Genomic DNA, 15636 nt, shown 5'->3' with positions numbered 1-15636 from the left:
TTATTTCTTCGATCGAATTTGGGCATTGTCAGAACTTGCATCCGACAGAAATTCTTATTTTCCGAACGTTTCTGAATTCACGATTCAAGGTTATTGAATAATCAGATTACGCTTTGCCCGACTCTGGCCACCCTCGAGAGCCTCGCGAGGGTCGACTAATATGTCTGACCTAGCAGGACTTATTGTACTTGGAAATTCCCTACAGGACTGATCTTTCAATCTCCCGTCTATAGAGGGTGTTAGAAAAAGAATTCAAGCTCGCAGGGCAGACAGCATTCCTAAAGTCCCGAGAAACCACTGTTTCAAAAATCCCTGAATCCGTACAACTTGAAAAATCTTGTAAGAAGCGTGTCACCAAACTTTTAAGAGATTCTGGAATAAGAGATCAAGAATATTTGAATCGATACAAATTTTTCAACCCCCGTTTGGCGAGTGCTAGCTGCCCTCGAGAGTCCTGAACCCTTTCCTCTAAAACACTGCCACTGGAGTTCTCGATCGTCCACGCAGAGTACGATGGTTCCCGTTTAGAAATACACGTGAAAGTTACGCTCCCACGTGAGAGATGCGCAATGCTCCCTCCTTCCTCTTCCGCGATTGACGTAGCGCCTGCTTTCGCTTCTGCGTTGCGCTTCGATTCGCCGTGTATCAGCGCGAATGTCAGTAAATTGTTACCCGCCGATCGCGGGAGCAACGCTTTGGAAAAACCGTAACGCGACCGAACTTGTTCACATTAGGGATGCGTCGAGGTACAGTAGCGTTTAGCAGCCAACCGGACCTGGAGCCAAACGGACCCAGGAGGAGTCTGGCGGACATTTACAAGCTCCATCAACGACGGGAAACGGAAGGATCGAACCGTTTGGGCGTTTTTCAGAGACTTTTCGGCCTCTTTGGCAGTCGTCCTGCCAGCAGGAAAACGTCGACAGCCTCGTTCTCGGGTAAGCCCTCCAGGGACTGTTTCTTTCAAACCCCATTTACTATTTGTGTCGAATTTAAACAACAATCCATATACGAGGGAACTTTTACGAAGATAAGTACTAAAATCAATGTTTTGGTCTCGTCAAAGATCGTACGGTTTTCAAAGAGAATCGAGGGTTTCTGCTCGTTGTGTTTCGTTTATACGTAGACGAGTGGGAGGTGAATTAAAATTAGAGCAACGAGGCTATCGAGGTGATCGGTTTCTGACGAGCCACCCTGTACAATGTACGACTTAAGAGCGAGTTTCATCGTAATCCCGCAGGAGTAGCATCGGCACTGCGGGTTCACATGGGCTACATCGCTGGTCTGGTGCCAGGCACGAAAGCAGCGTCTACCTGTCAGGTTAACGCTCAAGGCACTCGACCGCCTCATCCCCGGTGTGGTTCCGGACCAATAATTAGTATTACTAGCGAAGAAGATCGCAGATTAAGCCTGGGGCTGCGACGTAAAGAGAGCAGCGAGCCCAGAGTCAATTTCAGCCTACCGCCCAGTGAGTACTCCGTCTGATCGCTTTCTAGTCACTTTTCTTTCATTTTCCCTACGTTTTATTCGATACCTACATCCCTTATTTCAGAGCATAATTATTTAAATTACTCTCACTTATTTTATTCGCGATTCTAACCCAATCGGTGCAGTTCATATTTGTGAGTCACCTGTATATTATAACCAGTAGTAATTGTTCGATATAGTAGACACGTACACCGTTTCATATTTGTTCAGAAATGAACGAAACCTTGGTTGCAATAACTTCTAGTACGATTAAAAACATTGCTCTATTTGTTATACTGTTTATTGGATTATTAGGAATCTCTAAATTGCTTGTGCAATCGAAGTAGCAGTTTTGTTTTCGATCATGATCGAATACCGATTATTACGGTAAACCTGGCGGACCATGATTCCCCAAAGGTCCTCGATGGGGTTGAGATCGGGCGAACACACCGCCCAATCCATTACTGTAACATGATTTTACCGAAACCATTCAAGGATACTTGCTTTACGCCCAATACCCACATCATTGGCATGTTCGAACGCTAGATTTAAGATTAGAAAAATTGAGACGTCCAGAAAATATTTTCTAATTTCAAACAAATAAATTCGAAACTATTTATCCAATGTTGATATCTCGTCTACGGTTGCAAATCTTCATAAACGTAGCAACCAAGAATCTAGATTTTGATGAAAGTATTATACTTTCTAATAGAACGTTATTGCAATGCAACTTTCATTAATTTCTAATTTGTTTCACAAAACAGCCTTTCAAACAACAAATATTTCTGCAACTTTTACGCGTTTCGGTTCGGTAAATTAAAAAATTCATGTTTCATTTGTACTCTTACCACAAGGTCTTGATTCCCGATGCAATTATACGCAACACGATTCTGTAATATTATCCGCACCGAAGTGGATACTCTTGTCAGCCATCTTTACGCATCGTAATTTCGCCTCTCTCGGTCGCCGTAAGACATTTTCCACGCGACCTAGTTAAATTACAATAAAATAATAATAAAATACACATACAACGCCACGGGTATATCAATATCACAAGAAAAATAATAAAGCTCTCGCGACTTTTGCACCGTATCAAAAAGAATTGAAGACTTGGTAACAAAGTCGTCATATTACAAATATTAAAATACACCATATAACGCATAAATAAAATCCAAACAATTGTAACTCGATTAAATTCTACTTCAATGACACTAATCGTTAAAATAACTATCTGAAAAATGGACAACTCTGCCTGTAGCGATTCAGGAATAACAGAATGTCCAACAAAACTACGAGGTGTGTAACTTAAGTAATGAGACTGATTTTAAAAATTTTTTTATTCAAGTAGAATTACAATTCAATATTGTCTCTCTCAAAATAACTTCCTTGGGAAGCCACACAGCGCTGGAGATGATTCTTCCAATCCTCATAGCAGTGCTGGAACTCGAACACTGGTATAGCCTTCAGCTGGTCGGTTACTTCAATGTTTTCGAGTGTCCCAAAATGGCGTCCCTTGAGGCGATTTTTCAATCTCGGGAAGTGGAAAAGATCACAAGGACTCAAGTCAGGCGAATAAAGCTCATTCATTGAAATTGCCGTGTGACAAGGCCCAGTTGTTCTTGATGTTTGGCCTCACACACATGACCCTTTTTCAAAGTTTCTCTAGAACCTCTCGGTAAAAGTGTCGATTGACCGTTTGGTCTTGAGACACAAACTGTGGACAATTCCTTGGCTATCGAAGAAGCAAATCAGCAGGACTTTTGACTCATTTTTAGAACGCACTAGAAAGAACTGTTTTACGAAAACAGTTGCTACGGACAACAAAATGACTCGAGTACAAACTTGTATCTGTCCCTCCAAATGTTCCTGATCGAACACTCCGTTGCCAGTCTCATTACTTAATTTACACGCCTCGTAGGTGTACGAATCTCCCGAAACGTTCACCGGAAACGGTTCTGTTGCAGAGGCGAGCACCAGCCAAACTTCCTCGCGGGAGAAAATTCGTGGGTCGCCGCGATTCCCCCATCGTATAGTTCCGGCGAACAGTTTGAACGCCATCGCGCCGGGGTCCTCGATCTCGCAGTCCCATCGATGGCACTCGATGGAGGACGCGAGAAAGACGAAGGTGGCTCAACTGGCTCGGGGCTCGTCGTGCAGCCCCAGCTGCGACGTGTGGGCCTCCCGCGAGGTTGGAATCCCGTTGAGCGAACTGGGTAACGGTACCGGGGCCAAGAAGCCGCCGGAATCGTTGGCTTTGCCAGCCACGATCGAGTCGGACACCCCTCACGACCGCTCGAGGAAAAGCTCCGCGGAGAACGAGGCCCAGGGAACCCTCAGTCCGGCGGAATCCGAGCTGAAAACCGCGCGATCGACGTCCTCCTCGTCGTCCTCGTCGACCAACGCCAGGACATTCGCCGGCACGAACGACCTTTCGTCCTCCGAATCGTCGACCGGGATCCCGCGATCGGACACAAGTACAAATTTCGTTCAGGAACCGGAGGATCCGTCGACGAATCCGGAAGTAAAGGTTGAGGGTGAGACGGAGGATCGTGCGAACGTGTAAAGTGGAACTACGAATTATCGCGGGGAGACGCCTCTGGAATACGGCGATCAGCAGTCGAAATCGATCGCGCGACCATTTTAGAATTACGATGTACAGAAACCAGTAACTCCGTTATCTTCCTATTAATAGCCCTCCCAGATCTCTCGATTGTGATTTAAAGAATTTTATACGATGAATAGCTTCCAAGGAAACGCATTCTACATCGTTCGGTTTGCCCAAATGAAAATTGGGATTATTATGCTTCGAATCTTGTAATTCTAAAATCATCATAACGGTCGATCTCGACTATATCTCTCTTTCTCCTATCGCTACTTCCGACGCGTAATCTCTGAGATGAATGGCATAAAAGAGGGTGCAGGCAAATTTCCAAAGAACGCGACATCCGAATGTATAATCTTTACGTCTCTTCTCGTGGGAAAGGATCGTGCAGTCCTCCGTTCACGCGACAATCTTCCGTAAATCGTGTCCACGTGGTGCAGGATCAAGCTCAAATTCGTCCGCGCGATGCTTCGGCGCGAGTTCAATGAACATAATCGTTGTTTTAAATCCAATCGTGTGTGTTCCTTAGTAATTGTGCCAAAGACAAGAATCCAGGACCCGTAACGGTATACAGCTGATCGACTTTATGGATTATGGAGGGACCAAAGTACACCAAGTTCTTTTCGTTGACCCGAAATTTATTTTTAATCGACGACGGGAGCCCGTAAATGTTAATGGAGGCATCGTTTAACCGGCGAGCGTAGTCGTTCCAACTGCACGTTTATCGTACGCTGCGTCGTTTCGTGCGATCGCATAGCGCGGTTCCCGGAAGAAAAAAAAACAACCGACACGCTGACGCCATCTGTCGGGAAGCGTCGGTACTTTCGTTCTATTTTTCTCGGAACGTAACAATTTCGAAGTGGCGCGAAATCGTGGAATGCGAGCTGGGAGTACTCTTACAGGTCCAAACGTCAAAGTGTTCAGTGCCCTAAACCCTTCCTTCAGTACCTGCACTCGGTGTAATTACAAAAAAAAGAAAAAAAAAAAAAATATTTCTTCGTAACACAGAACCATGGAAAACAAAGAGTAACGGTAATTATGAATGTCGGGGAATGTGTCGAGATGTACCGATATTTTGGATGGCGACGCGCGTAAAATTGCATATTACGTACACAGAATATGTAGACAAGTGCGAAATAAACGCGCAAATGTTCCCTCGTTTCGTACCTCGAATATCTCTCGATGTGTCAATCATTGAACCGCTAATTACTAAGCAATAATGTTTGTCGGTGCAATTAAAGATGGTGTAATAAAGATAAATATATATTCTACGTGTTTGTGATAAACGATAATTCGCTCCTATTCGGTTGGCACCTGCTCGATACGCGAGGGTAAGTACGTAAATTGCACGTGAAAGTAAATCAGAATATTTTATTTTTTTCCTATCTTTAGGTACAACGATGCATACGTATCGGTAGAGTACAAAAAGTTTAAACAGTTTTAAAACGGAATAACTATTTACATGATCCTGCGATCGTGACGGCAGGACTTCGTGGATATGATGGACACAGTAAATACGGAGTCGCTATGACCGAGCCACTACGAAGTATTTAAAAACGTTTCTAGGCTGCACACTTCGTAACAAAATCAATAACCATTAATTTAATCACCTGTATTGTAAAGTAACTCGGGTATTTGGAATATACGTTAACGAAATGAACTATACATTTGCTTAACATTATTAAAACGTATGTACAAGAGGCGTTTACGTTTCATATGTTGAGTGCAAGAAATTAATATATTCGTTAAACCGGGTGTCGATGAAAGTTCGATTTGATTTCCGATACAAATGATTAATTCTATCCCCCCTAATTCACTAATACGAAACGACTTACGATTTCTTGCTAGTTTCCGCTATAAAAGACAGAAATAAATCTTTAAAATCACAGATTTGCGGCTGTATTTAAAACTAGAAATCGCTATACATAATAAAGCCCACTATTTCACGTGCACGCGTGAAATTAAAATTGCACGATTTCATCGCGTTATGCTATCTCACGTGATACGTACACGAATACACACGCGTTTTAACTACTGCTCCTTGTTTCACGTGATACGGATGCACGGTGAGACAGTATTGGTTTCCATTTCACGTGTATTTAATCCATCGAAACATTGGGGTAAATTAAAATAGTATTTTACTATCGCCCCAATAAATTTCAATTTTGGACGAAACAATATATTACGAATATATTTTATTCACCAAGAGTAATACCAAACGACTCTTAATACGTGTTCTTGTGAACTATTTAATAAGAATTATTCTGTTCTAATAATTCTATTTTGGAAACTAAGAGAGAGAGCAACGATCATTTTTAATATAACCCTTAGGAACATGCCCCCTCCAACACATTTCAATTGTACTCGTTCTATATGAAAAATTAGGAAGTATCACGTGTTTGAAAAATTTTGACACTAGTAAATTACGTATTTGCACAATTTTTTTCGACTAAAATTTGAAAATGGAGGCACTCGTTAAGAGAGATGGACGAATTCTATTCATAGAAAGAAATGTTTAAGTTATTTACATTTTTCTGGATTAAACATTTCCTTTCCTGTTTCCTGTGAATTATTAAACGCCTCCTATTTTGGAAATCACTGATGTATGCAATTTGACTTACATTGAAAGCTCCAGAGCCAATTAATCACGTGAGTCGAGGACTTGTATTAAATACTCGTGAAATAAGAGGTAGTACCGCCCCCTCCGTCCGTGTTGCATGAAACAAATATAGTATTGCTTCTTTTCTTGCAATTAAATCGAAACCGTCGAGACTTCTCGGAACTGGTGAAACCCAAATGGGCCGTTCAATTGGGTTTTTAAGTCCACATCTTCTGGCCACACGAATCGACGGTCACTAGAGAAACATAAACAGTGATAAAGGTAATTTCTATTGCAAGTATCCCTAACGCAGATTGATGCAAGAAACGAGGCAGTACCGTACCATCGTCTACCCGCGTTCGTTGCGATAATTTCTACCAGAAATGGGCAATGGTTTTCTCGAATAATATGTACATGTAGAGTAAAAACACCGAATGGAGATTTACTCAAAAAGTTTCGATTAAACAGCTATTCAGATATACTTCCTTCCTTTCCCGTGAACTATAATTCCATCATAATTTGTATTGCACAATTAATGGACGATAAGTTGTTTATCTTTCCTTCGTTATTCGAAATTTTTATACCAGGTAAGTGTTTTGCCCACCTCTGATTTTCGCAACTGCACGCCACACGTGTACTTTAACACTGTAATGGCCATGTGAGGCAAACTGCAAGCACCACAAGAGGTTTTCGAGGTTATGTTTATGCCCAAACTTATGATACCCGATTCCCGATGTTTTTAGTACCATAGTAATTTATTTTTGAATGGTGAAAATTAAATTTTTTGTATATTCAAAGGGTGGCGTTTCTCTCAAAAGGCGTGTCTTCAAAACTTGTACTAATTTCTTTGTCACTGTGTAACGCAGTCTTCCTTTGTAATCGAAAAATCGCGATGTTAACTTCAGATGGCTATTTCATCAAAAATCAATTTTGTCACGATCAACTAGGTATGAGAAAGACTAGAGTTACTCTTATGCTTTAATGCGTTACTTTTGAATATTGAAAAATTTCTTTAATGAACGAGACATGAAATTACTCTTAGAAGATGTATTTGTAATTGACCAAAATTGTATAAATTTAACTGTTTATTAGAAAAAAAATTACAAACATTGGCCTGGTTTTGTATTCTCCTAGGTGTGTACACACCTATAAGTCAGTAAATATATGTTTAGATATTTGGATATTCAGGTCAGGGGAGCTTTATACTTCAGTTAATAAAAGGGAAAGTAGACCCTGACCCGGATACTCGAGTACTGGGATCTGATTTTCGAAACCAAATCGGATCATCCGGGTAGTAAAACATATAATTGCAGCGCAATTACGAACAATATTAAAAGAAATACGAATCGTCCCATAAATCATAGGCATTCCTACATTTATGCAACAATTAAAAATTAAATATATTCTACAAAAACTGTCAAGTGAAAAACAAAACGGAAACGCATAAATCGTCAATGAAATAACAAAATACGTCCATTTGATGAATTACACAACCATAAAGCCCATTGCGTATCATCAAATCCTCGAAAACCATCTGAAAACGGTTCGCCCCACGTGGCCATCCGTGTAAAGATTCACACGGCCATCGGAAGATCTAATACGCGTACAGGATCATAGATTTTACTAAGTATGCACTATTTCCCGGTCGTCTCTGCCTCCTCCGACAGTCGTGCCGCCTCCATTAGCTATATGGTCGCCTGCAACGATAGACAATCGATGAGCATTTCGACAAAAGAAATACCTAACTATTACGCGCGTGACAACCGAGACTTACGGTAATTTTCTCCAATATGGTTTCAGCGGGCTTGTCCTTTCGAACCGGAACGGGTTCGTTCGAACTCGATTTAACCGGCGAAGGTTGCTTCTCCTCGTCGATCTCGCTTTTCTTCTCGGGGCTCTTCAAAGCGTTTCGCGCTTCTATCCTCTTCCGATTGAGGAACGCCATCCCGTGGACTCTGAGGTGCTTGTCCACCGCGGCCTTGTCCTCGAAGACGGCCATGCACACGTGGCACTGGTTCGCCTCGATAGCCTTGCCGCCGATCTCGAAGTCGTCGATGCTCTCCGGGGCGTAGGACGTGTTTCTGGACATGTAAGTGATGGGATCCTCTATCCCGTGGAATGCTTTCAGGTGCATCTGTAGGCTAGGAGCGACCACGAAGTTGTCACCGCACTCCAGGCAGATCAGGTAACGGCCCCTGATCCGATGGTCCGTGGCGATGTGCTCCCTCAGGTCGGCCATGTCCGAGCACCGTCGGTCGCACTTCTTGCATCTGAACTTGCCCTCGCTGTCCTCGGCCGTCTCTTGCTTCACGCAGAGTCCAAGGCCAGCGAAATTACCATTCTTCCCTTCGTTGTACTTCTTGGGTGTCCATCGTCTCCTCCTCTTCGAGTTCGACGACCCGTTGTCCGACTTGCGTTTCCTGTTGCCCAGCAAATCCTTGTAGCCGCCGTTTATGAACTCCGGCGACATTCGAAGCAGCCTCGACGTGACGATCGTCAGCTTGCACTCGTGCGAATGCCTCTTCTGGAAATGATCGCTCAGCACGGTCCAGGACGTGTTTATCAACTCGCCGCATAAATGACAGGAAAAATCAAGGACCGTCTCCTTCGAGTTGTTTGGACCGTTCAGAGCCAGCCGCTGAGGGAACTGGCGACTCAGTCTTTGGCTACGCGACGTCGTCGTCGTGATCCGCCCGCTCTTCGACGCCGGGCCGCTTTTCGCGATCCGATTCGACTCGATGATGTGCTGGGGAATTCTGGCCAACGGCGGAGGCTTCGACGTCACCGCGTGCTGAGGGCTCGCCTGTTTCTGCGCTTGAGATTCTTCATCCTCATCATCCTTGGAAAACAGCGGATCGACGCTCAGTTTGTCCATGTCCACCTTGATCGTGTCGATGCTCGATTCGCTACTAGGGTCCTCCGCGTCTTTCATCTTCGTCGCGGTCGCGTTCGCTGACAGTTTCTTCTTTCCTTTCGCCCCTTTGCTTTCAGTCCTCTTCGCGTACTTTTTCACGACCCCATTGCCGCCCTTCAAGTCGAACGACGGCGGATCCGCGATCGACCTGACCTCCAGTATCTTAGGCAACGTTAAATAATCGTCAGCGTCTTGAGTGCCGCGCTCGAACACCTCGGACGTGATGGTTCTGGTGTTTATTATTTTAGGCATAACCGTTCCGTCGTCGATGGGTAGCTCGTGCACGTTTATGAACTTGTTCCAATCCTTACCACTGTTTCGAGTGTTCGTCGCCATCTCTGTTGGCAAAACGCCCCACAGCACGTCGGCGCTTATGATCTCTTTCAGTCGCGACAGATGCTCGACCTGCAAGTGGGACATGATCCGTTTCGCTTCCACGTTTACGAACATGCAGAACGGGCATTTGAACCATATAAGTCGTTGGACGACCATGTGCTTCTCCATGTGCAACATGTACTCCTCGCAACGGACCACACAACGACCAAGTTTGCACAACACGAGCCTTATCGGGAGCTCGTCGGTCGCGTTCGGGTGTTTCTTGTCATGGTGTTTCTTGTACTCGGTGTACGACGGTAAAACGATGTAACATTTGTCGCACGCTATCCTATTGTGGCTGTGCATGATCGCGAAATGCCTGGCGATGGACTCCATGTCCTGGAAACCGTTTATCTCGCAAATCTTGCAACCGAGGATACGCTTCTTCAACGTGTGGAAGCAACTGGTCCACGTGTGGATCTCCAACGCTTTGAACGCGGTGAATCTACGATAACAGTCGGGGCACAGGTACGGTTTCTCTTTGTCGTGGAACGTCTGATGAGCTACGAACCGCGTCGAGTTGCCCTGATAGCTGTTACACTTCTGACAAACGTGTCTGTAGCAAGAGCAATAAATATCGTTCGTCAGGTGCTTCGAAAAACCTGGAACGTAAGACTTGGGCTTCGTCTGTCTGTTACAAGATTTGCAGATAGATTTCTCGTCGGTGACAGCCAATTCGGATTCCCATTCGTTTAACAGCGGATCGTTGTTGCAGCTCTCGTCGTCGACCGTGTTGTTGCATTTGTCGATGCAATGTTTCAACACGTGCCGCAAGATGTTGACGGCGTTCAAATTTTCTTTGATCACGTTGTCGCCTACGAAATCCATTACGCTCAATATCTCGTCGTTGATTTGCTGCAAATGCTCGAATCGTTTCTTCAGTTCCGAATATGTTAGATGAAAGAATTCGTTTAGCATCTCCTGTTTACATTTCGTGATCATCGTCGACGTGTCGACGATAGTGTAAATCGGCTTCTGATTGTGAAACTTTATATCCAGATACAAGTTCTCGTCTTCCCCTTTGCGGAACGATAAACTTTCGAACGTGTCGTTGCTGTTGTTTGCGTTACCTTTAAGGTCAGTGGACTTTGCGTTCGAATAGGAAGCGTCGATCTTCCGCGTACCCTTCGCTGTTGACGAAGACTGTTTCGATTGAATGTCGCAACTGGAACTGCTCGATAATTCCGATGGTGATGGCGAAGGTGTCAAAGGAGTAACGTCGCTGTGCAGCAAGTTCACCCTTTCTGGTGTTGGTATATTTTCTAATTCGGTGGAATTTAAAGGTATCAACGGCGGAATACTGTTCGTCGATTTTGATTGAACGGATCCTTGCACCTCTTTCGTAGACACTTTTACATTAGGCGCTGCCTTCGAATTTTGAGTTGGATTTGATGGTTTAATAATATACTTTCGCCCATTCTGGTATATGACTTTATTCGATAAAAGCGGTAATTTCGTTTTAGACTGCGTAATTTGATTTTTCAAAATATCCTTGTCCGAATCTTTAGTTTGCAAGGTTTTCATACCGTTTTCAAGACTTGCATCAGGTACTAATTGAACTACCTTTTTAGATGATAATTCTTGCTTGCTATGAACAGTGATAGTATTTGAATCTTGTCCTATAAAAACAATCTTCTTACTGTTCAGGATGTGAGGTGGCAACTGATTAATAATCGTATTAATATCAATGTGTTTCGAGCTTTGAAACGTAACGATCTTTTGACCGGAATTTACAGTTAATGTATGTACATTTTGTTTTAGTTTATCTAACTTAGTTTTGCACGTGTCCGTTTTCTTCACAAAGGAAGAAGTACCACATTCCATCTTAGACAATGTATTTACGTGTAATAAATTTTTCGAAACTGTTTTGCTAGCTTCCTTATCTATCTTTACAATATTGCTTTCAGTAACTACCTTAATTGGTGGTGTTGCAGCCTTATTAGATCTATGCACTGTAGCTCCCCATAATTGTTTATCGGTTTCACTCTGGATAGAATCGTTTGTATCAACTTTTGGCGTGATCATGGTATTACCGTATGACATAATTACATCGGATGTAATGGAATTTATACGTAATGCGCTAATTTGTTTAGACTTATTACTCGCTAGATTAGCAGACTTAAGAGCAGAAGAAGAATCTTGAGCCGATCTTACAAAAACTGTTGTATGTTTTTTTACACTATTATTTACTGATATCTCGGGTTCAAAATGCTTTGATGCAGGCCCACAATCCACGAAAGCAATGTCATTTACTGTACAAGGATTGTCTTCATTTTCAATTATGCTTTCGTCGGAAACAGATGTTGCTATATCTACAGATGGTGAACCTTTTCTCTTGTCAATTTCTGAAGAGTCGATTTCGATATCGGTATGCGTACTGTTATTGACGGATGTAGAATCAAAAGAATTCAAAGTAGAAAATTGCTCTTCTATTGGTATATCTAATAGTTTAAAATGATTTCGGCCCTTGTAACCTTTAATAACGTGCATAATTTCATTGCTGCAATCTTTAGTTTCATCAGCAGTTAATTGCCACCAATGGCTATCAATGTTTCTGTCTTTTAACCAATCCATTATATGAACCTTTGTCATAAATGCTTGCTCCATAAAAGCTTCGCACGTCACATCAACATCAGGGTTCCAAATCATATTTGTTGGTAAAGGCATTAACATTAGATCACCCATATGCACGTAGGTTACAGAATGAACTTTCAAATGTGCAAAGAATTCGCACTGATTATAAAATATCCTAACTGCCCCAAATTTCTGACTTTTGTGTAAACCTCTACTTCGTAAATACGAACGTTTACTACGTTCTAATTGTGAACATTCTGAACATAGTGAACCTTCGACGGTGCTATACGCACAAACGGTCATAAAACAATACTGACACCAATATCCCAATATCCAACTTTTGCGTACAAGGTGTTCATCCAAACTGCTTCGAAATCGAAAGCTAACACAGAAAAAGACTTCTGTATTAAGTATGTTCGAATCGAAAATTGTTCTTACACACTGTGTAAAGTACAGTAGTGCCCACATAAGTGACCAAGTTTGGGACGGACGGGATCATTTATGTGGGCATGGGTACTTCTCAGAATTCAACGGAGATAAGGATAGAGGATAAGTGCGTGCGAGATACAATAGCTGACACCCGAAACCATGTATACAATATATCGATAACGACCGGCGTCAAGTTACGCTCGATACGCTCGATGTTCGAAGCCGCTTGGCATCTAAAAATTGGTGGGGATAACCACGGCCACTTATGTGGGCAACAATCCGGTCACTTATGTGGGCACTACTGTATATCATTCAATATACAAACAAATGTTAAGATGTAATGATTCAAATATTATAACTTATAAATATATTGTTAAACTTACCAGTCTTTGCACTGTGTACACATGTATAATGTGTCGTGTTCTGTAACATGTTCCTTCAAAGATGGGGGTGGTTCTTCTGGCACGTATGGCGGTGCCTTTAGAAAAACAGCATTTCTCAGTGCTGTGTAATATTTGACACCCCACCTAGTTTCAATTCTCCGATTTTTTCGTAGTCTTGGCATGAGATTCTATTTATTACATATCACAGTATCCTAGAGATACAATCCATGAGCATTGAATCGATACTTTGTAATTCACAAATACAAATACACTTCTGATATAAACTGTGATTATATTACTGCAAGAGTATTTATAATAGTATGTTCAAAAACGGCGAAATACTATTACTTCTAACAATGCAGCAATAAGATGTCCTCTATAAGCATTTAACACTCTTTCATGACATACAATGAATATAGTACAATACTATGGAATCATATAGCACTATGCAAGATTTATTCACGGTTATCATAACAAGTCTCACTATTAATTATTTCTGCTATATATCCTTCTTGTATCACGCAATGTATCAATAAAAATCAAGACATTATTGTTAATCAGAAAACCACCATATTCAGCCATGATATGTTTTGCTGTTTGCACCTTGTTGGTAAAGCAGAGAACACGGTGCTGCCGTTGCGGCAAATGATTGAAGCAATATTAAGAGATCCAAAATTATGTATCCAAAAAGGATTAAACGTTTTGCAACAATTTACATAACATGATTTTCTATGCCATCAATTAATGTTTGTTACCTTATGTTACTACAATCATTGGTGAAAATTGCAATATCTTCATTGATGTTGTGTATAACCGTACTCTCTTAAAACATGATAGAAGAACTGCATCCAAACACCTTCCTCAATATGGAATCCTGTGAACATAAATAAAAGTTATTAAATTTCGTTAGATGAAACAATAAATATTGTTTTCTTACGTGCAAGATCACATTTTATGCTATCATGTTCAATTAAAATGTTTCTTTGAGCAAAACTTACAACACATTAGACACTGTACCCTAGTTTTTAATTAGATCTCATTTACATTGCAAGTGTAATTACATTTTGAAAATATTATTAGAATAATAACTAACACACGATTATATTAACTGTGTTTCACATTACTAAATTACTTTTATAATTTCAATTAAATAACATGTACAATGATACATCTTGTGCAGATTACATTTTCTTTAATGAAGTGGGAGATACTTTGTTATATTCTCTATGTACATTATGACTTTTTTCTGATATTAATGCAGTTATACTTGCAATATGCCTTAATGTTTTAGTTATTCTCTTTAGCACAGAATTAATATCTGATTAGAATTATATATAATTTTATACAAAATATGATATTGTTCAAGTTAACTCATGAAACTTAAGAATCAAACTTTAAAGTGTTGTAGTAGTTGAAATAGTGAATCAAATGTTAAAAATAGTATACAAATCCATTAGTGATACAATACTAATTAAATAAATCTGTAAACCAGTAAGTTCCCTCAAAAAGGTAGCCTATATATCTATATATTAATTAATTATGGTTTCTTGTAATAAGGATTGTCTGTTTTACAAAATCCTTCAATCGTTAATATCAAATACCAACTATTACTATGTCTACCAGATTAAATTCTGTTTTAAGTAATATACATTAGACTTACAAAAGTTCTCTGTACTTATGGATTTTTATATATCACTAGCAATTCATTGCATTCTATACTCTTGCATTAAGATTATTCACAATATCATTATAACTCAGTATATCATCAAAATCTTTCACTTATAATGTTTTTTAAAGTATAATGTCTATTTGTTGCTTCTAACCTCTAGTCTATTTTTCATAGAGAGCGCTAGCTATATCTTTAAAGGTTGTATAGCATGTACAAAAAAAAATTTACCCGCCACTTTGTATAATATAAAATATGACTAAATTATAACTACAACCGAAGAATGTGTTTCAAATTAGATGCGTCTAATAAACAACAAGATAGATTTGCAGGTACATAAATTATTACTATTACTATATTGCTTAAATATAATAAAAGTGAATTTTACGAACCTCAAGATGGTATACTATCTTCTTTGTAAATAATCAACCCTCAGATATATCAATAAACTTTTCGATGGTCACTAGCGATCAAGTTAAAAACCATTGGAACATTTTGTAAACATTTTGAGGAGAAAATCACTAACGCCAAATTTACCACCTCTCCTAGCACTTGATGACTGTGTGACATAGATGCACATAATCATTGAACCGTTGATTCGCGGCCTACTCTACTAGAATAGGCTATGGC

General features: G+C 40.9%; 2 protein-coding genes across 7 annotated transcripts in view; one reads left to right on the top strand and one right to left on the bottom strand.

Moving 5' to 3' along the window:
• The window catches only part of Gaba-b-r3 (gamma-aminobutyric acid type B receptor subunit 3), a 67630-nt gene extending 62189 nt beyond the window's left edge, over positions 1-5441 (top strand). The window contains exons 17-19 of the mRNA XM_076773101.1: positions 735-935; positions 1238-1465; positions 3429-5441. Of these exons, the coding sequence (XP_076629216.1) occupies positions 735-935; positions 1238-1465; positions 3429-4027 (1028 nt within the window). The 3' untranslated portion in view covers positions 4028-5441. The remainder of the gene's footprint in view (positions 1-734; positions 936-1237; positions 1466-3428) is intronic.
• On the bottom strand, positions 5423-15521 carry LOC143345722 (uncharacterized). Of its 6 annotated transcripts, none has more exons than XR_013080299.1 (5): positions 15399-15521; positions 13341-14214; positions 8440-12910; positions 7270-8362; positions 5423-7166 (listed from the first exon to the last, which is right to left on the bottom strand). XR_013080299.1 is itself a non-coding variant. In XM_076773098.1 (5 exons), the coding sequence occupies exons 3-5, from the start codon at positions 13520-13522 to the stop codon at positions 8351-8353; spliced, it is 4665 nt and encodes a 1554-aa protein (XP_076629213.1). In that variant the 5' UTR covers positions 13523-13552; positions 14096-14214; positions 15399-15521; the 3' UTR covers positions 5423-8350. The 6 variants fall into 6 exon arrangements, 3 of the variants coding, with proteins under 3 accessions (XP_076629213.1, XP_076629211.1, XP_076629212.1); XR_013080300.1 differs by having other exon boundaries at positions 5423-6921; positions 8273-8362; XR_013080301.1 differs by having other exon boundaries at positions 5423-6921; positions 8290-8362.
• Positions 15522-15636: the final 115 nt, after the last annotated feature.

The sequence above is a fragment of the Colletes latitarsis genome, chromosome 9 (genome assembly GCF_051014445.1).
Source record: "Colletes latitarsis isolate SP2378_abdomen chromosome 9, iyColLati1, whole genome shotgun sequence".
NCBI lineage: Eukaryota > Metazoa > Arthropoda > Insecta > Hymenoptera > Colletidae > Colletes > Colletes latitarsis.
The sequence above is the reverse complement of the archived record's forward strand: the minus strand, read 5'-3'. Positions and strand labels throughout refer to the sequence as shown.